The 26,839-nt window shown below is 40.0% G+C and overlaps 1 protein-coding gene across 3 annotated transcripts in view; it reads right to left on the reverse strand.

Annotated features, from left to right (window-relative positions):
- The window catches only part of COP1 (COP1 E3 ubiquitin ligase), a 207,701-nt gene extending 181,286 nt beyond the window's left edge, over window positions 1–26,415 (reverse strand). The window contains exons 1-6 of one of the 3 annotated variants that reach the window (XM_039485499.1): window positions 25,864–26,415; window positions 13,043–13,102; window positions 11,219–11,316; window positions 8,811–8,887; window positions 4,318–4,437; window positions 1,709–1,777 (exon numbers count right to left, since the gene is read on the reverse strand). In XM_039485499.1, the coding sequence (XP_039341433.1) occupies window positions 1,709–1,777; window positions 4,318–4,437; window positions 8,811–8,887; window positions 11,219–11,316; window positions 13,043–13,102; window positions 25,864–26,204 (765 nt within the window). In that variant the 5' untranslated portion in view covers window positions 26,205–26,415. Of the gene's footprint in view, window positions 1–1,708; window positions 1,778–4,317; window positions 4,438–8,810; window positions 8,888–11,218; window positions 11,317–13,042; window positions 13,103–25,423; window positions 25,448–25,863 lie in introns of those variants that run through there. The other 2 variants (XM_039485500.1, XM_039485502.1) reach the window with 2 other exon arrangements.
- Window positions 26,416–26,839: the final 424 nt, after the last annotated feature.

The raw sequence follows: 26,839 nt of genomic DNA on the forward strand, positions 1-26,839 counted from the left end.
GTAACAGCTAGAGGTTTTTCTTTATTTAAGATGAAAGCAGAGATACTGAAGATAGGGTGACCAGATAGCAAATGTGAAAATATCTGGACAGGGGTGGGAGGTAATCGGTACCTATTTAAGAAAAATCCCCAAATATGGAGACTGTCCCTATAAAATCAGGACATCTGGTCACCCTAACCAAATACTAAGATAGATACTAACACCGGAACAAACCAATCCAAGTTCTACTACCACCCAAAATGAACATACTTCTCTGAGCAAAGTTTTTTTTACCCTTCCTTCTTTTAAATTGTGCATTAAAACGTTTAAGAGAAGCAGGTTTAAGAACTACAAGGTGCATGCTTTATAAAGTACAGAAATTAGAGAGGGAAGAGATCTATTAGGTTAACAAAGACCATGCCCAGCCAATGCAGAACTGCAGTCTGTTAGAATCTAGTTTTAAACTATGTAAGTCATAGTGCTTTCACCATTTCATATTGGAAGTTACTCCTAGTCTAATAAACCCTGTATTTAAGAAATTATTCCAGATATTGAACCTAAATTTCTCTGTCTCAGTTCCATCCCATTACTCCTCCCCAGGGACCTTATCTACTGAAGAGTGCCATCAACTTCAATGGGCTTTGGATCAGGCCTTGTAACTTGCTTGGCCACTCTAGACAGTTCCTCTATCATCATTGGTATTTACAGCCTGCAAATACTTTAGGCTTGCACTCTTGTTGCCCCCCTCACTAGTCAAACAGCAAAGCTATACATGTTCTACTTTAAATCTTTCATCAAAAATCAGCCCCTCCAGATCCCCAGCCATTTTGGAGACTTTTTATTGCAATTCTTTCCAGTTGGTTGGTATATTTCTGATACTAAGGTTTGCAGCATTGTATAATATTCCAGGTGCAGTTTCATTACAAACGGGACCACCACTTCCATGGTTTGGGACATGATGCCTACAAATCAACTCTCTCTCTTAAAAAAAAAGGGGGTGGATGGGAAATCCACATGAAATACGAGTTTGTAATGCTGTATATGTTGTTAGAAGAGCCAATTTTCTGCCCACCATCACCTCCATGTCTCTTGTTCCATTTTAGCATTATTACTTTCTAAGTCACTCTTCCCACACTTTTGATTATTTGTGTTTTGGATTTTTTCTGTGTTATATTACCTTCCTTTTATTTTTCCTATTTTAATCTCATTTTGTTATTTCCTGCCCATTTAATAAAAAAAAAAAAAACACCACACATCCTGAGTGCCTTTATCTTAATTCTTTGTTCTTACTGATTTTTGTAACTTATCCCCATTTGGTACTGTGACTGAGTGAAATTAACATTCTTCCAGATCCTGAAAGCATTGACATTTTGGAAACAATTTTAAAAGGTGGCGACCAGCCTTCCCTCCCTCACTTCCCATTTTTCCCCTCACACTTGCATCTTGTTTCAAGAATTTGCCGCAAGTTGCCAGCGTGAACTCTTTCCTTGACAATTTCCCCCCTCCACATGTATGCAACCAACAATACGAATCAAAAGGCAATGTAGGTTAAAGACCGAAGTTGTCATATTTAAACTGATCTATTCTCCTTGAAATCCAGGTATTTCAAATATCCCTGGGCAGCTGAGAATTTTCTTCTCAACGAGGAGATCATTTCAGGCTCACTTTAAAAAAAAAAAAAAAAGGAAAAGGCCTCACGCAGTAGCAAAAACAAAACAAAATCTGCTACCTCTCTTTTATTTCTCCTGGCAACCTTGAGGAATTCCATAAGGATCTGTAGTTGGGCAGCATGGGACTCCTGTAACAGAAAATTAAATTTAAAGAGAAATTTTATGCGCAATTCACAGCAGGCATGGAAACAAATCACTTTCATTTAGAAGTAGGGGAAAGCAGCAGCACATTATGTCACAATTACAAGTAAGGTGGTTTTGCTTTGCTTCTAGGTTTCAAAGCTCTGGTTGGCACATGGCAAAGTTTTACATTATATTACACGAATATTCTCCTTTTGTGTATTACACAAGTGGTTAATAGGCAATGCACATTTTTCATTCTCATCCCAGTTGGATTGATTTCAGACCCTTTTGGAACAAAGGTTGCTCATCTTCCACTATTGGCAGATCTTGAGCTTTCACCTCTAATCAACCAACATGCCCAAGTGGAATAATTTGGTTTCAGAAAATGACAACGCTTTCCCCAAATGAACATTTCACAGAAGCACAAAAAGAGCTTCTGTAATGGAAAATAAATGTGCTAGTGAAAATTAGCTGTTTTGGGAAAGGGAAAGAGGTGTTTCCGTTTCCTAAATAAATTAATTCTTTACATTTTCCTTTGCAATGACCAGAAACTTGAGGCGGCAAGAAGGAAACAGGAATGTAGATTCCCTCTCTACTCCAGGGGTAGGCAACCGGCGGCACGCGTGCCGAAGGCGGCACGCAAGCTGATTTTCAGTGGTACTCACACTGCCAGGGTCCTGGCCACCAGTCCGGGGGGCTCTGCATTTTAATTTAATTTTAAATGAAGCTTCTTAAATATTTTGAAACCTTATTTACTTTATATACAACAATAGCTTAATTATATATTATAGACATCTAGAAAAGACCTTCTAAAAAGGTTAAAATGTATTACTGGCATGCAAAACCTTAAATTAGAGTGAATAAATGAAGACTTGGCACAGCACTTCTGAAAGGTTGCCGACCCCTGCTCTACTCCTAACATCAGTGCAGCACTAATACTAATCTGGCATATGGAAGAGCAATGTGCACAGATCTTAGAAAAAAACTCTTTTACAGTAGGACTGAGTATGAGTTCAAAGGTGGGCCAGGGGAAAGGGCATCAGGGATTCATTATGGGGAAAAAAACAGCTGAGAAGGATGGGATAAACTATTTTTCTGGTTTGGTTCTTTTGCTATTGTAAGATGTTTCCATAATAACCAGAAAAGGAGGTAGGTAAAATTTACAGAGGAACACATTCAGTTTTTAAATCGGAATGGGTACCTCCAAAAGTGTAAGTGAAGCATTACTATTCCTACACCTAGATGATGCTTCTATTCTAAAGATGATAGTCTTATAACTGAACAGGATATCAGCTCTCATTTCAAAGCTCTCTGCTCAAACATTTGTGGTGACAACCTGATGTGTTTCACATGTGTCATTCCAAGACTTCCAGAAGAAAACAGATTTACTATGAAGTCTGACCCCAGTCCAGTCCAATGGAGAACTTTAAACAATACCCCCAAGGGGTCTGTCCTTGATACACAGGAAAGTACACATGTAAATCCCCACATAATCTGATTAAAAGACCTCTTTTATATATAATATAGCCATTTTGTTACCAGAAATGTAAAAGGGATTTTATTTTAGTGTATTTCGTTTCCTCACAGGAAACGAGCAAAAAATTATGACTTAATTGATCCTGAAAGCCTCCAAGAGTTCTTAATAAAAAATTATTGTTCTAATGTACATGCCACTGGCAAAAAAGTCTGCCCAGCCTTGTATCAACTGCCAACTAATTCCACGTCCAATATTAGACCACTGCCCCTCTTACACACACTTCTTCATAGACTGTCATTAGGCCTGTCTCCTCTCACATGGTTGGTTTCAGCTGATCATTTTCCAGCAAGATATCCAGTTCCAGAATTATACTCAAATACCAATTATAACATTATACAAAAACAAATAGACTTCAGTTTATTCATAGTGACAGACTGCTTTGTACCTTATAAATTTTCATACTGCTATGATACGCAAGACAGCTACAGTTTGCCTTTAAGCATAAAAAGGGAAAGGTCCTGATTTTCAGAGATGCTGATTGCTCATAAATTCTCTTGGCTTCACATTGGGAGCTGTTAAGAGCTAAAAATCTCATGTTTCACAGTAACTTCAAGATGCAAATAAATTAGTAAACATATGGAGCTATTGTTTAGTTAGATCCTCAAAGTTTACATAGTTTGAAGTGAAATGTTCACTTAGCAAATGTCTAATTATATCAAAGAAAGACAGTGTACTCTAACTGCCACTTGCCTGGCAGGTCACTTTCTGCATTCCCTTTCCCACTGATATTTTCTCTCAGCTTTCCCTTCAGCATGATCCTGCCTCAAGTGAGATCATAAATAAATGTTTATTGTATCATACTCCAATACTGGACATAGTTTGCTGTCATGAAAGTCAGTGAGATGGAGAAGTGCTCAATACTAGAGCAATGGGATCCTATAGAAAACCCTAAGATTAATTCTGCATTATGATTCCATTGCAGAAACAAGGAAATATTTTTGGAAGGAAGATGCCTGTGATTAATCACAATTTATTAGTAAATGAAATAAGAAAAGAAAAGCTCCTTACTGCCTCCAACTGCTTCTTCTTTTGCACAAGCAGCTCCAACATCAAGTTAACATTGGCCAAGTCAAGGTTATCTTGATCAGTTCCCAATAAGTCTTGAAATATCTGCCATCTGTGTCCATTCTAAAAAAAGGAGCAAAGAGAGCAAAGGAAGAGAAGGTAAATACCAGTCAGAGTTATTTGACATGAGATATTTAAACTAGTATTGCAGTATTTCATCCTTTGTAAAGTACACAACAAAGTAGTTTTCAGAAAGAAGAATCCCAAAAAAGTATAGGAAACAGTTATTTATCCTGTGAAGTATCACACCCCAGCAACAACTTATCTTGTAGGGGGAAGTATTTTGAGGAACTATCCTATGCTAAGGTAGAGCTGTAAGGTAGACCTGTGTGTTTACCACAAGTCTGGTGCCATTATTAAATTCAGGAATTGGCAAAACAAGTAGAGAAATATCTTTAGCTCTCACTAAGAAACAAAGCCAGATAAAAACTGACAGAGATAGGTCTATCTGACTCGATAATTCAAGATGTTTTGTTATGCTGCAGGATCTAAGAGATTGGTGAAAGTTCTCCGATTTTCATTTATTGATTACTCACGCGTTTCCAGTTAAGCATAGGCGTTCACAGGACTGGGGATAAAAGCGGTCAACAACCCAATATTGCGGATAAGCAAAGTTTATTGTTTTGCTATGGCATGTGTGCGTTACAGCATTAAGTATGAGTAACGTAACAAGAATATACTACATTTATCAAGTAAAGAAAAGCACATTTTCATTTCAAGATGTTCATTTCTGAAGTGATAGGTTCCATTTCTCCTTCACAATTCTCTCACGCTGAAACACACTGGATTTTAACATAAATAGAAAAAGTCAAAATAACTCCTAATAGGTGGCTTGTAGGGTTAGGAGAGAGTATATGTGTGTGAGATAAACATGATCCTATTTCAGCACTTCTAAGTCATCCATATTTTAATAATTAGGGCTATTTGGACAGTAGCAACAATTCTTTACACTGTGGTTAATCCATTTCAACATACAACTATTTCAATATGGGACAATCCAGTTTTCAAATAAAAACCAATCTTGTTAGAGTGCAATTAACTGACGTGAGAAATAAAAATTTTTAAGAGTTTCAACAACCAAAAATCACCTAAGAATAAACTACATTTAAATTAGAAGTGTTGTAAATAACCTACTCAACCCAAATATTTTAGCCATAAGAAAATAAATGAGTGTCATCCACATACAACTGTATTTCCTTTTATAAAATGCTTAGTAGATAGTTTAAGGAAATCATAAATACAAAAGATCTCAATTTTAATCTGGCACTAAGCTACTGGAAAAAGTTATGTAATGTTAAAACAAGTCCATTTGATTTGAAACAAACTAATACAACCTGAAATATCTTCTAACACATGCTGGATTCCAGTAAGAATGGAAAAAATAGGAAGAACAGAATAAATGTTGGAGTTATGGAAAAGAAAACAATTTTTTCTCATTTGACGTTGCCCCACACAAAGTTTAGTTTGGACAAAATATTACAGAATACTTGTAAATTTAAAATTAGTGATATCTTTGAAGATCCAAGAATTTTCAATTGAGGAGATCTTTAAAAAAAAAAAAAGACTATACACCTCTACCCCGATATAATGTTGTCCTCAGGAGCCAAAAAAATCTTATAGGTGAAACCGCTTTAATATCAAACTTGCTTTGATCCACCAGAGCGTGCAGCCCCACCCTCCCAGAGCGCTGCTTTACCACATTATATCCAAATTTGTGTTATATCGGGTCGCATTATATCAGGGTAGGGGTGTAATTATAAGAAGGGCTAGTCTTAGAGGAAAACCTAATTCTGCTGAAATAAAAAATAATCTCCACATTGCTAAATGGGTACATCAGGCTGAATAAGCAAATTTAGGGAAAACATTCCAATAAAATGAGGAACACATTTTTAAAGAAATAAGTCAACTCCTTGAGGTGCATGATTCACATGTAGTATGGATAAAGATGCCACATTTGCTTATTATATACATTATGAAACTTCCTTTAAACAATTATTAAAGGGACTGGGCAAAATTGGTTAGCTAGTACAGGTGCTTTTAGCTAAATATCCAATTCAACTGGACAGGAAGACTTGGGGATACTTCAACATAGTCTTTTAAGCAAGAACTCCTTATGAGTTTCTGTAGTGCAGGTTTCACTTTTATTTTTTATTTATTTTTTTTAAATGCAACATTGAAAATGCAATTTTAGATCAAAGAGAGCAAACATACATCAAGTTCGTTAGTATACAAGTGTCTAGTAGGTATTTTTATTTGCTGCCAAAATGTAAACATGAGTATTTTTGGAATACACTCATGACAGTAAGTTTCCATGATAGTCATCTGTATCATAGAAGAACCTAGTGGTGTTTCTCTCATAAGTGTGCTATCAATAGAGAGCAGGACAAATTCCTAAGGGAAAATAAGAGGAGAGAGATTCTGACTAAATGCATCCCTGTATTCATAACATACACAGTGTAATAAACTTTGTACAAAATATGCTTTGTGAGGGGTCATTTGAAAAATAACTCATTGGCCAATATCATTGTGAAATATACGTAGTAACATTATATGTAAAGTTAAGAATTCCCCCTGCATGATGTTGGTAGCACATGTTCAACTGACACAGCCCTGACTAGGCAGGAGTGATTAAACAAGTCTGTCCTAAACAAAGGAATGTGTGTTTACCTCAAGTAACACTGATTTAGTAAGCAGGGTCCCTAAGACAGCAAGAAGGAGGCAAGGCAAATCTACATTTCAGCATACGCAGGGGAGAAGAGCAAGCGTGGGGCCACCTTCACCCCCAGACTCCACATCGCATTCTTTACAATTTAAATAAACTTTGCTTTGGGGGTAATCCATAGAAGAATCCACTACAAAGGGTGACTGGATTACAGCAGTGAGGGGCAAAACACAGATCTCTCCCTCTCCTTTTTCCCCCACCTAATACAACAAAGGAACCAGCCTTTTGACTTGGGGAGAGGAGGGAAGAGGAGAAGGGGCATCCTGACTTGAGAATTTGATCAGCAGTGTTGCTGGGAACATGTGTTAAGGATTTTACCTTGAATCATAGACTCATAGAATTTAAGGTCAGAAGGGACCATTAAGATCATCTAGTCTGACTTCCTGCACAATGCAGGTCACACAATCTCACCCACCCACTCCTGTAACAAACCCCTAACCTATGTCTGAGTTACTGAAGTCCTCAAATCGTGGTTTGAAGACTTCAAGGTGCAGAGAATCCTCCAGCAAGTGACCTGTGCCCCATGCTGCAGAGGAAGGCAAAAAACCTCCACAGTCTCTGCCAATCTGCCCTGGAGGAAAATTCCTTCCCGACCCCAAATATGGCGATCAGTTAAACCCTTAAGCATGTGGGCAAGACTCACCAGCCAGCACCCAGGAAAGAATACTTTGTAGTAACTCAGATCCCACCCCCATCTAACATCCCATCACAGACCATTGGGCATATTTACCTGCTAATAATCAAAGATCAATTAATTGCCAAAATTAGGCTATCCCATCATACCATCCCCTCCATAAACAAGTTTAGTTTGTTGAGTTTAGTTGTCACAATTTTAATTAATGCATGATTTCTTTAAACGAGCGTTATCGGCATGGAAGCATGTCCTCTGGAATGGTGGCGAAGCATGAAGGGGCATACGAATGTTTAGCATTCCTGGCACGTAAATACCTAGCAATACTGGCTACAACAGTGCTATGCAAACACCTGTTCTCATTTTCAGGTGACACTGTAATTAAGAAGTAGGCAGAATTATCTCCCATAAATGTAAACCAACTTGTTTGTCTGAGCAATTAGCTGAACAAGAAAGGACTGAGTGGATGTGTAGGCTCTAAAGTTTTACATTGTTTGGTTTTGAGTGCAATTATATAAACAAAAAAAATCTGCATTTGTAAGTTGCACTCTCACGATAAAGAGATTGCACTATAGTACTTGTATGAGGTGAACTGAAAAATACTCTTATTTTTACAGTGCAAATATTCATAATAAAAAATATAAAGTGAGCACCACACACTTTGTATTGTGTTGTAAACTGAAATCAAATATTTGAACATGTAAAAAAAATCCAAATTATTTAATATATTTCAATTGGTATTCTATTGTTTAACAGTGTGATTAAAACTACGATTAATTTTTTTAGTTAAATCGTGTGAGTTAACTGCGATTAATCAACGGCCCTACTATTAAGTATATCTGATGACATCTGAAGTAGGACAACTGCTTGCTTCTACATTCATGATGGAAGGCAGAGAAGGAAGGGTCAGCCAGAATGAATATGGCTGCTGTGATCCAAAGCTACTGATCTAGGCTTATTCCCCTTAAAGTAAACTCTTCCCTTCACATAAATAGTGAAATTTGTCCTGCATTAACCTAGGCTATGCAGCAATTCCCATCCAAGACCATTAATAAAAACAAAGTAAGAAGAGTTGAAACATACGGTGCTACTCACTGAATGGTCCAGTTTGAATCGCTTTTCCTCAAATCTTTGCTTCTGTTTGAGGATGAGCTCATTCACTAAAAATCAGAAAGAAAATACCATGTTAAGGCAAGAGATGGGTGAATAACTTAAACATTAAAAAAACAAAATTCTGCTTGAAAACTGTTTTACCTACTAAGTGTTAATTGTAACAAGATTAACATAACTGAAAGATTAGAGAAAAATATGTTTTCAGATTACTGGGAACATCTGACAATGTTATCTACAAGCAGTTTCACTGATTCATCCTACCTAGTCACTTTCTCTCTCTTGTCTTTCCTATAGCAACATGGGAGAGACTTTTCCTTTAAAACAAAAAAAAAAAAACACACACAAAACACAGCAGGACCAGGAGTTAGGGGCAGGCGTAGTTCCCAAAACTTCTTTAGTTCATCTTTCTAAATTACTATAATCATTTAATTAGACTAATTGTTTCAGCTCTGGGAAAAGTACAATCAGAAAAGAGTGAAAGAGATGAAGTGGTAACTGATTCACTGCAGATTAGCAAATAGCATCAAACAGGCCAAAAAAAATTTAAAAGCCCCCAAACAACAACTAGCTTCTAACAACGTATTCTTTAAATATTTATTTTTTGGTATAATTTTGTTTCACATATTGATTTAGTCTCCCCCTACTCATTCTTTGACTAACAACCCCTGTTCCCCACACACCCAACACCCTCCTTTCTTTCAAGCTGCTTTAAAATCCTCAAAAACTTTATTAAAAGAAAAGTTTGATATATCAGAGTAGTTCACTCTCACTTTAATGGCCAAAAAAAATATTTCCACATTTCAGTCTATAATTGTAACAAAGGAAGTTTGTGCATGCACAGGGGCACTCTCTAAATAGGAATGCTGCTTTCCACATTCTTGAGGGGGGAGAATCTCAGAAATATGATTTATACAGGTGCACAGTTGCATAAGTATTGGAGAGTCAATTTGAATCTGGAAGATAAAGTCTGAATGAAACATCAAGGCATGAAAAAATTGAGATTATTTAAAATCTTCTAACACCCAATTGCAATTGTTGTATTTTTCTGAAAGAATTCAGTGGAGTTCTGTGGGGGTCACAGGGGTTCACCCTCTAAATATAACCTGCAGAACAAAAGCCTTACAGCTTGTCTACATGGGGAAATTAGTGTGCAGTTTGGGTGTGAATTTAAATTGCACTAGCTACCCTGCACTAACTCACCATGTGGACATAGTATCAGAGGGGTAGCTGTGTTAGTCTGGATCTGTAAAAAGCAACGTAGAGTCCTGTGGCACCTTATAGACTAACAGACCTATCGGAGCATAAGCTTTCGTGGGCGAATACCCACTTTGTCAGATGAATGTCATGTGGACATATTTACTGTGCACTAATAGAGCCCTCAGCCAGTTTAACTTAATGCACTTTGGAAGTGCATTAAGCTAATGCACTCAGAGGAACTCAGTGCATGGTAAGAGTGTCCGCACAGGGAGATAGTGCAGAGTAACTAGCATGTGCTAGCTACTGCAGGATTTTTTTCCTGTGTAAACAAGCCCTTATATAAGGTATCCCATTCAGGTCTAAATGCGCTTTACAAAAGAGAGGCAAGTATCTGAAACACTATAGTTTCCTTCTTTACTCCAGACATGGACTAGTTCCATGATTAAGAATATCCAGTCCATCATTCTAGGTTCCAACCCTTACTGAGGAAGGGAAGGAATTGTCCTTTATTTTTTAACTTAATACATTTTGGATTTGAGATAATTGCTTTTGAAATGTTCTCATGTCACTGTGACCTTTCATTTGTTATTTTACTTAAAATTAAAGTAACAGCTCAACCCACAAAACTACTAAAGTTTACGCATTTCTCAATATTTCCTAGTCCAACTTTCTTCCTTCCCTTGCCTCAATCTTTCAATTTTTATTCATTAGGATAGAAATACATGGGAAAATTAATATATACGTGCCATATGGTACCTCATGATACATGCAACTTAAGTCTAAATCCCAAGTAAAATTGTATCACACACAGTCTAGTGTCTTACAATGACTGCACCTTGTAAATACCTTATAGTCAAAAATACGGTGTAAGAGGTAGAGTAAAATCAGTTCATAAAGATTTAATCTATGGTCTTCATTTTGCATCTTATAGAGCACCAATAATAATGGGCCAGATCCTCACCGACTGTAAATTGGCATAGCTCCATTGACATCAGGGTGCTATGTCAATTTACACCACCTGCCTGGCCCCACCGGATATAGTCACAAGCATGAGGGCTGATGTAGATTTTGTACCTGGAATTGTAAGTTTACAGGACAATTTTGCAAGGCTGTCTTTACTACTGCTAAATTCTTATCCTGAGACAGTGTTTCTAGTGCAAACAATTAAGCATAAGACTCACCTAAAAAGTTGGGGTAAAGATGATCTATGTTATCAACCACATAGTTACATTTGGGGCATCTGTTGTTATCCTCCAGACTCTGATGAATACATTTATAGCTGTTCAAGGAAAGTAAGAAATAAAACAAGTTAGAGGCCAGGAGGAAAAAGGCACAATGAAAGTGCAGTACAGATAACAGCAGAAAAATAATATCAGCACTTCATTAGGTGCTCCATACACCCTGTTAGATAACAGCTGTAAATGGAGCACAAGGATGTATCTAGAAGGGAGTGATATCAGGATGTTCCAGTATTAACTAGTAACGTCCTAAAGCAAAAGGGCAAGTTAAAACTTCATATCCAAAACTTGGATAGGCCACAATCATGTTTCTGCCTCGGGTTAAGGGAACAGTCAATCAGCATATACATCAGATTGAAGGACAGTATGTAATACACTAAGTGTCTTCGCCCACCAGGAGACCTGTATCTTGCATCTGAAGTCAGTAAATGCTCTGCATAGCACAGACTGGCAGCTTTTACCACTTTTGTAAGCCACAATACATGACAGCAGTGTCTGGAGTTTGTATAAAGTAACTTTGCCAGAACTGTAAAAGAAACTTAGTAAACAGTATTATCCCTAGACTACAGGATTATCTGGCACCCACAGTAACTTTAAATGAAACACAGACAAAGCATCTTTGGTCTCAGCTTCTCCCACTTCCTTCCAGCAGAGTGGATTAATAAATGTCATGCCATAAGGGACTTTCTGCTTCACTGCTAGGAAACCCAGGGACACACTAATCAGACACTGCACCTTGCTGTCAAGGACAATCATCCATCTCTGTAACGTTACTATGTAGTATCTCACTCCTCAGATCAGTGACTGGAACAATGGACTGATATTATTGGATTGGTGCTGTCTCATGGACACTTCAAAGGACTTACAACAAGCACAAGATGCTGCTTATGACACCTAGTTGCAGAAGTCAGCAGCTACTTCTTCTGGAAGCATAATGCTGCAGGGGAGAAGTCTATTCCACACTACAAAACTTAATCTGTAGGATGAGTGTAGTGTTAAGTGTTACTAAAAGATCAGTTAATGTACCAAAAGAATGATAAAACTCACAAGAGTTCTTTCTATTCTAACTGTATGCAAAATGCAAATGAGATATTAAGCTTTATGCTTCAGGGCTTAAGCTGATCACTAACTATCAGATCATAAGGAGGACTAATTCGGGGGGGCAAATTATAGCACATCTGCCTTCTGAAGGATTCTTCCGCCCTCCTCTGAAGCATCTAGCCCTACCCACTGCAGGAGACAGGTTACTGCAGTCGACAGATGTTGAGAATGATCCAATATGGCAATTCCTAGTAAAACTTTGCAAAAAAACAGATATTTGAAGACAAGGGAATGGGGGGGGGGGGCGTGCCTCGGTCTTCAAGAGTGACAAGTAAATTCTCCCCTCAAAAAAGAGTTTGTTAACAAAAATCACATCCTCTACAATTTTTAAAACTTTACTAAATAGGAAGTTGACTGACAATATTTTACCTAAGTACAGTATACTATAAACAATATGCAAGTGCTCAAGTTACAAGTGATGTGGTAGCACAAATATTTTTCACTCTGGCCACATAGCCTTAGTCCTCTGACTAGTAGGTCTCAAAATTTTAATTCCTGTTTTTACCCATTAATTCAGTCACAATTAACATGGGTTAAGCAGGAAAACAAAATGACAAAGAAACAAAATTAAGTTCCGAGTTTCAGTGTAAATCAATCTCTAACCACACTATAATGAAAGTATTTACAGGATGATCAATGGACATTTTGCTTAACATAAAATCTTACCAGAAACTGTGTCCACATTTCGTCATGTATGCTTCTTCAATCATATCAAAACAGATGGGGCTACAAGTAAAAATAAATAAAAATAAAATGGTGTCTTTTTAAGTGTAAGAAAAGCAAACAAGAAAAAAAAACTGTAGTTAAAAAGTTCAATGCAGCCACCCAATCATTAAGAGGGAATATTTTCTGTTTGTAAAAGGGATTTAAAAAAAAAAGAAAAAAAAAGACAGCAACAGCACCTTAGCAATTTAAAGATCAAATGGACACTCAACAGTTATTCTGTGAACAAGAAAGATATTGTGAAATCTACAATTTACTACAATTAGAAACCAGGACAATGTCTGATCACAGAACTTTCAGCAGTTACAAACAACTTCAAACACAATTACAGAACCTTTATAACAAGCCATTTAAAAAAAAAAAAAAGAACCTTCTGACAAGCAATGCTAAGTCTAAAAACAACAGTTTCAAAGTCAAAAGCCTGTTTCTTTTTACACTGTTCAGTTACTGCACAAGACTATTGTGATGATGAGTCACAAACTGTAGGACAGGAGAACAGGGATGACAAAAACAAAAAGAAGGGGCACTCTAGTTTTGCTAAAACTCTAAACTGACAGCAAGACATGCCAAAAAGAATGTGATATTAACAGAGGGGTAAGAATTAGACTTTGGAATAATCAGCACAGAGATGGGAACACAACCATGAGACAGGGACAAAAAGGAATAAAAGCAGAAAGAAGCTGTTGATGGAACCTTGCATGGCATTAGCAGAGAGTAGGAAGAGGTGAAATAACCACTGAAGACTATGAAGGAGCAGTCCAAGAAGCACAAAAAAATAAAAAAACAAAAAAAAAACAACCAGCCAAGCATGCAGTTGTCAAAGCCCAAAGGGAAAAGAAATTAAGGAAAGTGGAATAGCTGAGGGTGTTAAAAGCACTGGACAGGTCAAAGAGAATGGGGATGGAATTAAGGCTTTTGGATTTACCCAGAAAGAGGTCATTGGTGTTTTTCGCTAGTGCAGTCTCAGCAGAGCAGAAAGGGTTAAAACAGACTGTAAAGGATTAAGAACATAAGAACAGCCATACTGGGTCAGACCAAAGGTCCATCCAGCCCAGTATCCTGTCTTCCAACAGTGGTCAATGCCAGGTGCCCCAGAGGGAATGAACAGAACAGGAAATCATCAAGTGATCCATCCCGTTGCCCATTCCCAGCTTCTGGCAAACAGAGGCTAGGAACGCTATCCCTGCCCACCCTGGCTAAGTCATGAACTTATCCTCCATGAATTTATCTAATTCTTTTTTGAACCCTCTTAAAGTCACAACATCCTCTGGCAAGGAGTTCCACAGGCTGACTGTGCGTTGTGTTAAAAGATACTTCCTTTTGTTTTAAACCTGCTGCCTATTAATTTCATTTGGTGACCCCCAGTTCTGATGTCATGAAAAGGAGTAAATAACACTTCCTTATTTACTTTCTCCACACCAATCATGATTTTACAGACCTCTATCATATCCCCCTCTTTTCCAAGTGGAAAAGTCCCAATCTTATTAATCTCTCCTCATACAGCAGCTGTTCCAGATCCCTAATCATTTTTGTTGCCCTTTTCTGAAACTTTTCCAAGTCCAATATATCTTTTTTGAGATGGGGCAACCACATCTGCACACAGTATTCAAGATGTGAGTGTACAATGGATTTTTATGGAGACAATATGATATTTTCTGTCTTCTTATCTATCCCTTTCTTAATGGTTCCCAACATTCTGTTTGCTTTTTTGACTGCCGCTGCACATTGAGTGGATGTTTTCAGAGAACTTTCCACAATGACTCCAAGATCTTTCTAGAGTGGTAACAGATAATGTACACCCCATCATTTTATATGTATAGTTGGGATTATGTTCTCCAATGTGCATTACTTTGCATTTATCAACACTGAATTTCATCTGCCATTTTGTTGCCCAGTCACCCAGTTTTGAGAGATCCTTTTGTAGCTCTTCACAGTCTACCTGGGACTTCACTATCTGGAGTAGTTTTGTACCATGTGCAAATTTAGCCACCTCATGGTTTACCCCTTTATCCAGATCATTTATGAATATGTTAAATTGGTACTGGGCCCAGTACAGACCCCTGAGGGACATCACTATTTACCTCTCTCCATTTGGAAAACTGACCATGTATTCCTACCCTTTGGCCTGGTCCACACTGGGTGGGAGGGGGGGGGGGGAGAAAGGGAAATCAATATAAGATACGCAACTTCATCTACGAGAATAGCATAGCTGAAGTCGACGCATCTTAGATCGACTTAGAATCACTTACTTTGCGTCCTCGTGGCGCGGGATCGACGGCCGCCACTCCCCCGTCGACTGCTTCCACCTCTCGCCGTGCTGGAGTTCAGCAGTCAACGGGAGAACGATCGGGGGATCGATTTATCGCATCTACACTACACGTGATATATCAATCCCTGATGGATAGATCGCTACCCACCAATCTGGCGGGTAGTGTAAAAGTACCCTTTGTTTCCTATCTTTTAACCAGTTCCCAATCCATGAGAGAACCTTCCCTCTTATCCTATGACTGCTTACTTTGCTTAAGAGCCTTTGGTGAGGGACCTTTTCAAGGGCTTTCTGGAAATCTAAATACACTATATCCACTGGATCTCCCTTGTCCATGTGCTTGTTAACCCCCTCAAAGAATTCTAATAGATTGGTGAGGCGTGATTTCCCTTCACAAAAACCATGTTAACTATTCCCCACCAAATTATGTTCATCTATGTGTCTAACAATTTTGCTCTTTACTATAGTTTCCACCAGTTTGCCCGGTACTGAAGTCAGGCTTATCGGCTTGTAATTGCCAGGGTCTCCTCTGGAGCCCTTTTTAAAAATTGATGTCACATTAGCTATCCTACAGTCATTTGGTACAGAAGCTGATTTAAATGATAGGCTACAGACGACAGTTAGTAGTCCTGCAATTTCACATTTGAGTTCCTTCAGAACTCTTGGTGAATATCATCTGGTCCTGGTGACTTATTACTGTTTAAGTTTATCAATTTGTTCCAAAACCTCTTCTAATTACACCTCAATCTGGGATGGTTCCTCAGATTTGTCACTTAAAAAGAATGGCTCAGGTTTAGGAATCTCACTCACATCCTCAACAGTGAAGACCGATGAAAATAATTAATTTAGTTTCTCTGCAATGGCCTGATCGTCCTTGAGTGCTCCTTTAGCATCTCAACCATCCAGTGGCCCCACTGGTTGTTTAGCAGGCTTCCTGCTTCTGATGTACTTAAAAAAAAACTGCTCTTACTTTTTGAGTCTTTGGCAAGCTTCAAATTATTTTTTGGCCTTCCTAATTATATTTTTACACTTCATTTGCCAGAGTTTATGCTCCTTTCTATTTTCTTCACTAGAATTTAACTTCCACTTTTTAAAGGATACCTTTTTGCCTCACTGCTTCTTTTACTTTGTTGCTTAGCCACAGTGGTTCTTTTTTGGTTCACTTATGTTTTTTAATTTGGGGTACACATTTAAGTTGAGCCTCTATTATGGTGTCTTTAAAAAGTTTCCATGCAGCTTACAAGGATTTTACTTTTGGCACTGCACCTTTTAATTTCTGTTTAAGTGACTGCCTCATTTTTGTGTAGATCCCATTTCTGAAATTAAATGCTACAGTGTTGGGCTGCTGTGGTGTTTTCCCTGCCACAGGGATGTTAAATTCAATTATATTATGGTCACTATTACCAAGCGGTCCAGTTAGATTCATCTCTTGGACCTGATCTTGTGCTCCACTTAGGACTAAATCAAGAATTGCCTCTCCTTATGGGTTCCAGGATTAGCTGCTCCAAGAAGCAGTAATGTAGGGTGTCAAGAAACTCTCTCTGCATCCCTTCCTGAGGTGACATATACCCAGTCAACATGGGGATAGTTGAAATCCCCCATCATTATTGAGTTTATTTTAGCAGCCTCTCTAATCTCCCTTAGCATTTCACAGTCGTCATCACCATCCTGTTCAGGTGGTCTCTAATGTATCCCTACTGCTATATTCTTATTATTCAAGCATGGAATTACTATCCACAGAGAGTCTATGGTACAGTTTGCTTCATTTAAGATTTTTACTTAATTTCATTTTATGCTCTTTTTCCACATATATAGTGCCACTCCCCCACCAGCATGACCTGTTCTGTCCTTCCGATATATTTTGTACCCTGGTATTACTGTGTCCCATTAATTATCATCATTCCACCAAGATTCTGTGATGCTTATTATACCAATATCATTTAATATGAGGCACTCTAGTTCACCCATTTTATTATTTAGACTTCTAGCATTGGTATATAAGCATTTTAAAAACTTGTCACTTTTTAAGCTGCCTGCCATTACATGATGTAATTGAATGGGACTTTTTTTCATTTGACTGTTTTTCCATCAGATCCTACCTGTATTTTATCATCTTCCAGCCTCTCCTCCTTACTAGGACACAGGGAATCTCAACATAAAAAAGTTGATGGTGAGAAAGTGAAGATTATGAGAATCAATAGCACTCTCCAGGAGCATGAGCATGAAGAGAAAGAGGAAGAAGGAGCAATAGTTGGGGGAGACAAGAGGAAGTGAGGAAAGTCTTGGGCTTCTAGAGTAAGAGAGGCAGTGGTATGTTTGAAAGGGGCCAGATGAGAGTGGGATTAAGAAGAAGAAAGTAATCCCCATCTCAGATTATCACCCAACAGAAAAGATAAGCAATAGGATATACAAATTTTAAGATTCTGAATGGTTGTCTACCAAGATGCAGCATGTAGGAAGACAACAACAATTTTGTATCTAATGCATGGCTCAACTAATATCAAATTTCAAGGTTAACAGTTAAATGAATACACTTTAAGGAACCTTTACAAATATGTATCATTCGATAGGATGCAAAATATGCTAGTCTCCAGCCAGTAAGTCTCTAACAAGGGTGTACTCCCTTCACAAGCATCCTCCCCATGGTTTGCCAACAAAGCAAAATCTTTGCATGTCAAAGATACCTGTCCCGTTGCAGAAAAATGATGGGGGGGGGGAACCCAATCTCAGGCAGAAACAACTAGGGTTTGACAGAACAGACTACATACATGAAAGGAACCAGAATGTTACTTTTCTTTCTTCACTCCACTCTCTCCACTTCAGCATGGTGTAAGTGGGTAATAACTTCCCACAAGTTGATCCTCACTTTCCACCATCCACTCAAGAGGAGAAGTGGGGTCTTCTCCCAGCCTTATCTCATCCATCCTGAAGCAGGAAGGAGGACAATGCCTCCCAGTCCATCTCAAATATCTTAAACCCACTGGAAATAGAAGTGGAAGCCACAGCCTTCCTCTGGGTCAATTATCCTCCCCAGATTGGACAAGTATTGCCCTGAAAACTAGATGGAATCTAAATATATAAACTACACTGGTTCTCAGTATTCTGCAACTGAATCATGTATTCAAAACAATTTAGTTTGAGGCCCATAACACTGCACTTAAAAAACCCCAACAGCTTGGACCAAAACTACAGACTATCTAGCCCCTTTCTTAGCATGAGAACCACAAAAGAAATGAGAAAGTAGCATGGAGTATCCTTAATATGAAGTGGCAGGTTCATTTTGGGTTGCATATTGTTTTTGTTCATTTTGATTAGCATCCAACTTCAGAGTTGAAACCAACGTCTCGCAGCTAGTAATCGTTTAATGTCAAGGCATTATTCAGCTTAGAAGAATTTTAAAAATAGTTAGCCAACAAGAATATATTAGTAGGAGAGGGAAAGATTATTAAAGACTAAAAATAATAATCAAGGTTTTGCAATGATTTGAGGTTGCGCCCCATGTTTGTTTATATAAAATAATAATAAAAACCTTCACTCATTCACTTTCTTCTTGATTACCTCCATTCTAAGGAACATGGTGAGTGTGTCCATGGAATGTAATGTCCAAACAAGAGATTCTAAATACATGCATTTATAAAACCATTTCTACCATGAGAACAACAGTCATCTCCAGAAGCAGCAAAGAATCCTGTGGCACCTTATAGACTAACAGATGTTTTGCAGCATGAGCTTTCGTGGGTGAATACCCACTTCTTCGTCATCTCCAGTATGCCCCTAATGTGCAGAGTTTGGAAAGTGCAGTGTGCAAGGTCTATAACATGATACAGAGTTGAGTTAACTCAGAGTTTCCCTTCACATGCTAGCAATCCAAAACTGTGCTGTTCTCCAAATTATTCTTCTTCATACCAGTCTGACTGGATAAGTGGCAGAGCCAAAATAGCTGAGGAAGAGGCCAGTCAGATCCTGCAAAACACACGTATGATGTGACAAATCATTCTTAAAGGAGGCTAACATTTCCATTATTAAAAGACTGCTCCCCAGCAGAGCTCACTGTTTTATAAACAGAAACTAGATTAGCACCTTTTAATACTTATCACAGTCACCACTCGCTACCTGAAATTTAAGTGGCTATGCAAAAATATGTCTTAAACTAAGCTTAAATATATAACAGCAGAGTCCTAAATAGTATCTGTTTACCTAGCTGACCTTACAAATAAAGGCTAAAACGTCCTAATTCAATGACCTCAATGGGACCACCAGTATCACAAAGGCAAGAAACCAAAAGGCTCAGGAAACCACATGGATGTAGTATAAAATGATTCCCTGTCTAAGACCATATAGAATCATGCAAAGCCTTGCTTTGAAGTTCTGGACAACTCAATGTTGGGAGCAGATCTCAACTGTACAATGAATGAAGGTTTTCATTTGTCATAGTACAGTACTTATTGAAACCTGGTTTCCCCATGTGCTTCAACAGTAGAAGGTTTATCACAATAAATATATCTCCTCTTTCAGCTAGTGCACAGAACATTACAAATGTATTCCAAGACCTTTTAAATACCTAACTCAGATACACAGTCCAAAAACAAAAATTAAGGCAAAAATGCGTAGAGAGCTGAGTGAACAGTTAAAATGAATCCAAACTGATTCATTGGTTGGTGGTGCTCTGTTGGCAAAATACTAAAGCTATGGCAAAAACTTAGGAAAGAATGAGAAAAAAAAGTGTTCATCCAGCCCCAGTGGAAACATGGGGATGAGGAGGGGAAAGATCACTAAAAATAAAAAAGGCAGATTTCCAGCAGGACTGTTATAGAAAGCCTAGAGAAATTCCAAAGTAGCCAATATATAAAAATACATCATAAAAACTTACCAAAAAAATGTAGTTATCCGCTTCTTGGAGAAGGAAGGAACCACATGAGAGAGGTACAAGGGGGAGTGGCAGACAGGTAGCTGAAAAGTCTTAGGGCTTGTCTACATAGAGAAAGTGACGAGCATAGCTGTAGCAGAATAGTTATTCTGGTTAATTTCCCCATGTAAACAAGCCCTTATTCCCCATCCATTGCCTTAAATGGCAATCTCAGGTGAAAGGGATACAAATTGCATGAGCAAGCCAAATCCTCTTTTGTAAGTAGAAAAACCCAGTCCCCATTTAGTACTATATACAGGAATGACAGGCATGAAAGTCTTTAGATATTTAGAAGGCCCTAAACATTCTATTTCTCTTTGATTGAAGTTTTCAGATAGCCTAGCAGATTTAGACATAGCTTCCATTAATTTTAACAGAACATATGTCCCTAAATTCCTTATACTGCTTTGAAAATTTCTTCTTCTAGACTGTTATACTGTACCCATCACAGTGGTATTCAACCCTTTATAAATATTAAGTGTTCTATGCAAGTCGTGTATGCGTGCGCGCGCACACAGAATTTTTCTGTCTCTTCCTATATAGCAACAGGTAGAAACCACTGCAGTTTCTCTAACTTGTCCTCTTATTCTCCTCTCTCTCATTTAATAGTAGAGTATGGCTTTGTGTGACACACACACACACACTTTTTTTTTTTTTAATATAGACAGACATGAACCACTGTCTCTATGAGGCAACTAAGTCAAACAGAGAAGTCTTGCATTTTGTCCAGAACGTGGTCATATTCTTATCCTCAGATATACTGGCAGGAAGTTCCACAGACTGAATTGTGCTGTCTTCTGAACAGGCTCATCTCCTACTTATACTAGTCTTACCCCAACTGTTGAGAGTTTCTTGTTGCCCAAGAAGATAGCCAACTCATGAAGTCAGAGGTGCAGAAGGGAAGGTGGTATATGAGATAAAGATTCTCAGTAAGCTGGGACCAGGCAATGATCAAGAGCAGGCCTTAGAACTTGATCCAGTCTTTGATGGGCAGACAGTGCAGTACTAGATGATGCAGTTCTACCAATCTTTGTGTCAGCAAATGGGCTGTTTTGTTTTACACCAGCTGTATAGTGTTTGTGGATGCGTTCCCCAAATACAGCACATTACAAACTGAATTACTATGGACAGGTCTATGTCTGACATTAGGATTAACAGGTTTCTGAACACTCCTGTGGTTAGATGTTTGGCTCTGTGTATGTTTTCCCTCTGTGTGCTGCCCCAGCCCTGCAGAGACAGCTGGCACAGCAGACATTGAGCCCAATGAGTACAAGATCTGTTAAGGGATGAAGGTACCCAGCCAGGTTTATTGTTGACAAAGCACGGTACTAGTATCCCACAGACTCTACCGGGACACTAATACATGTATGCCCGTAACAATGGATCAGCTTCATGAACAGCTTATATTTTCTTATTAGGAGGTCTATCATCCTATAATCCTGACTTTTCAAATGAAAAGAAGACAATAAGCAGAGCAATGAGCTTCCAAAATTCAAGTCTGCAAATAAAACTCAGTGCATAAGCAATGCCCAAGTCTTGCTGTTTGTTCTCAGAGCTCAGAAACAAGTACTACTAAGAAACATTACAGTCACTGAAGAAGCAACATGCTCTGCTCCCAAGCAGCAGCAGCATGTCACCATTCTGGAAAGAGTTCTGTCCAGCATCCTGTTCAGAGTTAACGTGGAGCCTAGAAAGGAGTACTAAAGAGTAAAGTGTGTCACAAGGTCAGGGGAGGAGATTCTCCATGATCAGAGACTTCCTCCTCCCATCAACTTCCCCATAGACAATTGGAGAAAAAAGCCTAATAGAACTGTTATCCTGTATTTAAACACTCTTTCTTCTAATACAGGATGTAAACTCCCGATAGTACTGCACTAGAGAAAACTATTCACCAACACAAAAAGCTCATCCTGAATACAGTTTTCTCCACTTTGTATCCCCAAGTATTGGCTGAAATGTACTACAACTTGTACACAAGAGATACTCCAACAATGTACTGTTTGCTAAATATTTCACAATCCAAACCAGCAACCTAGGCCAAACTTTGCATTGCAGCTTAGCAATCACGCTGCTGAGTAAGCATTTTTAAAGTACTGAACAGAGGATATGGGCATAAACACCACTAATATTAAGCATGATTTCTGCATGCACCTTTGCAAATCCCACTCACTCAAACCCATTTGTCCATTTCTCAACTTCAGCCTGGTATCAACAGAAGCCACCATAGATCTTGCAGGTGTACCTTTTGTTACAACTCATGGTCCACATGCAGAGGGACCACCAACTGTTCCCTGTAGCATACTGTCTTTTAGAAAGTGTCTCGTTTATTGAGTTTTTCTTTATGGGAAATTTTTGCTTCTCTGATTGGCCAAAATAAAAGCTTATTTATTTAAATTGAAGTGTATGGCTCTGAAATCACACACATTTGACTGTTCATACATTGTACACAACTCCAAAGAGAGTCATCCAGTTTAGATTCTTACCTCTGTAGGTCACACAGATAGAGCATTATCTCAGTGTTGCTACTGTAATTAATTGACAGGGCAGCTGTTTTGAGGATGACATTATTTCATAAACATTAAAAAGGCTAGGGATATACCTACTGCCCACAGAAGTCCATGACAATTGAACCCAGACAAATTACATGTAAGTCACGGTCTGCCCTTTAAGCAGCTATAAAAACCCCAATATCGTTTCTCTATAAATGCCACTGAACAGCAAAATATAAGAGTTTTTCCCTGCTTGTCACTTCATTAAATTCTTCCTCTTGCTCTGCTTAGCCAATTGTACTTTGAAGAGAGACTGTGACTAATTATGCATGTGCTCTCTTCAAAATGTGTATTGGACTCAACTGAGAAAGTTTTAAAGGTTGGTTTTCAATCTTTTGAAAAGACAAAGAATAATTGCTAAAGCATCAAGAGTTAGAGTTTTCAACAGGCCAATAAGCCACATGTTCTTGTTGTATCCTTTGACCTCTCTTCCCTCTAACCTTCTTTCTCCCTGCTACATTTAGTACTGTGCCGTGCCATGCTTAAATTGATCATAAGTACTCTAGGTAGGGGATCATGTCCTCCAACCATCAACTCCTCAACAGTGTCATCTCCCAACCACCTCCCCTCACTATCATCCACCCCAACAGTGCTATCTTCCAACCAAACCATCCTTCCTTCTCACAAAAAGTTGACAACACACCAGTTGAACCCACCCACCAACCATCTCAATCAAAAGCCCTAACCCAACCACATCTCCTTAATCTTGGTGTTCGAGTGTATGGAGGGGAGTGGGAGTTAACAGACATGGGTTCTACTCCATCTCCAGTTGTGCCACGAACACCGTGACACTCACTGAGCAAGTCACTCAACCTCTGTGGCCGCTTCTCTCAAATTATAATTATGCCACTCGATAGCTTCAGTTCTCCATCTGTACAATAGCAATAATACTTCCTTTGTACCACCCTTTGCCTGTCTTGTCTATTTAACTAGCAAGACAATCGCCACTCTGAGGAGCTTACAATGTGTATCTACAGCATCTACCACAATGGGGTCCCCAAGCCTGATGAAGCCTGTGTGTGCTACTATAGCACAAATAGTAATAGATATTCCACTGAATCCTTAACCCAAATACCAACAGCCATACAGAGCAGTCTTATAAACAGCCACCCCCCACAAAAATCATTAACAGTCCACCAACCAGCCTGACTTCAGTGAAGAGCCTAAACCTTCAACATACATCAATACATCACCATCACATTTACCACCCTAAAAATGGTGCACTACCACTCGTCCATATTGTCTGGTTATATTTCATTGCATTCATCCATCAGTTAATTAAAACTTTGCCTCTTGTAGCTGATTGAGACCAGCTGGAAGGTTTGGGGCCTATTAATGATAGGAATTATTAATGCTTTCTTTTTTTAAGGCAGATTGCCATCAGTGACAGAAAGGCACTGCCTCAAGAAGCCATTTTATTGTTAATGCCTAACCTGTTACTACAAATTAACCTAAAGTTTTTGGAGAACTCCAAGTACATCTTTATCATCAATGTTCACATTTCCTACTGATCTGGTTTTAGGCACTGGTCTGATACACGTGCAATTGTTACTGACCTTCCAAGAAACAGACACATCCATGCTGATTTTGTTAGTTCTATCAGCAGGTTTCAATACCAGTGATCAAGAGATTGTTGACTCCTCTTCAGAATCTCATAAGAGTGGACAGGAAAACCCTTCAGTGGGTTCTTTCCTGTCCAAGAGATGGACATGCATGGATTTGCAGGGCTCTGTTTTATATCTGCAGGTGTGGATATATCTGTGGACCATTTTTACAGATCGCAGATACAAATTTTGTGCCAGCACAGGGCTCTACCAAGAGGTGCTAAAGGATGACAAAGAGTGATTACTCTTTCTCCTTAAAAGCCATCTCATATGTGCAGTTATAAATGGCTCAACATAGGTAAGAAGAAAGCAATGCCAAATATGTAAGGGGAAGAATTTAGGCACTGGACAAGAGCAGTGAGCGCATTCTCTCTTGGAGATACATGACTGACCACTGACGATATGTTTTACATTTTGTAGTGAAAAGGCCTCTATTACTTTTTCTGGATGCTTAGGTAGCAGTCATGGCATTTAGTTTTTTCCATCTAAAGTTTGTTGCAAACCATTCTTTCCTGATGCACCACAGTGATCTCTGCCATGGTAACTTAACATTTCGCTATTGCAACATGCTGTACTTGAGCACCTTGAAACTTCAGCTAAGCAAAATGCTTGTCTCAAGTGCTGTGAGACACTACTGCCACATACAACCAGTTCTCTGTGCCCTATACTGGTTACCAGTTTGCTGACTGGACTGCACCTGTAAGTAATCTACAAACACACTAAGACCCATTCTTTCAGGGCTTATCTCTACAGCAAAAATGCACTGTATTAGAAAACATTAACTCACCCAATGTACAACACTAGCACTGATGAGGATAATCATGTTTAAAGTCAAGTTATGGTTAAACACAGCCAGCTAACCATTTTAAAACATAACTATTCTTATAAAGCATTCAGTGTAAACATACTGCACACACTAACACACTGCTTTTTCCCATAGTAGGCAAGTTCTCTCCCCTAGTACCCTATAACTAGAACTATGGTCAGTTGGGCACTTACTGTGACCACCCAAGGCTGAATTCTTGAGTGCTAGACACATTCCCAACGGGAAGCCTGTATCTCTGAAACCTGCTCCTGGCCACCACCTGCTAGGTCCCAAGTGTATTGAGCATCAGGTGAAAACGCCATGATTTGTTCGGTCAGGATTCATTAATTTGCGGCCTCAGTGACATCTGCAGAGGCGGCACCCCAGAGAAGAGAAGAGATCTTCTTCTGTAGGGGGGTGCGGGTGGAAAGTCCTACCGAGTCTCGTTAGGCATACAAAGGGCAAGCAAGAGGCAGGAACGCCCCCCTCCCCGCCAAACCCCAGCTGCCCAGACAACCCATCAACGCCCCTCGGCTTCCCCCAACGCCCGCAGCATCACCAGCCCCTCCCGCCGGGACAGCCTAGGTGGCAGCGGGGAGGGGCGTGCTCCTGCCCCCGGCCCGGCCGCACTCACCACACGAAGTCGTTGCTCTTGTCCTCGTACGAGTTGAGGAGCCCGTTGCAGAGCGGGGTTAGCAGCGGCCTCTTCCTGCTCCCGACGCCGCCGCCAGACGAGGAGCCGCCGCCGCTCCCGCCGGGCCTAGCCGCCCCCGCCAGCCGGGAAAGCCCAGAGGCCGCAGCCCCGGAGCCCGAGACGGCGGCCGCCACCAGCACAGGCCGCGCGGGGCCCCCGAGCCCCGCGGACGAGGAGCAGGAGCCCGGCGCCGACGACGAGGAAGCCGAAGTGACGGCGGAGGCCGCGGCGCCCTGCCCGGCCGGGGGGTGCTGCTGCGGCGGCTGCCGGCTGCCTGACATGCCGAGGCCGGGCGGGGGAAGCCTTAGCGCATCCTGCGCGCCGCCGCCGCCGCCACCACCACCACCACGGCGAAACAATAAAGTTTTGTTCAAAGCAAGCACCGCCCATCCGCCGGGGCCAGAGCCGCGGCCGCGCGCGCAACTTTATCGGCACCCCCCCCCAGCGGCGGCAATACAAGCCTACGGCGGAGCCAGCCTTGTTCAATCTTTATTGACAGGACCCCTGCGGGAGACAGCAGACTGGGTGAGGGGGACGCTCCGCGGCCACCGCGCACGCGCGGTCTGCGGTGGAGACGGGTTCCGCCGGCAGGGGGGAGGAGAGAGAAGAGCGGCGCGTGCGCAGCTCGCCGAGGGAGGGTGAAGGGGGGAGGAGGGGCCGAGGGGGGCAGTTGCCAGTGGCTGAGGGGCTCTTCACCCTAGAGCTGGGCCAGCAGCTGGGAAAGGCGAAGGTACTGGCAGGCAGGGCCGGATCTAGGTTTTTTGCCCTCCCAAGCAAAAAAAAAACAAACCCTCCTGAGAGCGCAGCTGCCAAAGCAAAAAAAAAAAAAAAAAAAAACCTCCCAGAATTGTGCTGCCCCTGGAATTGTGCCACCCCAAGCACTGCTTGGTTTGCTGGTGCCTAGAGCCGGTCCTCC

Source organism: Mauremys reevesii, linkage group 8, assembly GCF_016161935.1.
Source record: "Mauremys reevesii isolate NIE-2019 linkage group 8, ASM1616193v1, whole genome shotgun sequence".
NCBI lineage: Eukaryota > Metazoa > Chordata > Testudines > Geoemydidae > Mauremys > Mauremys reevesii.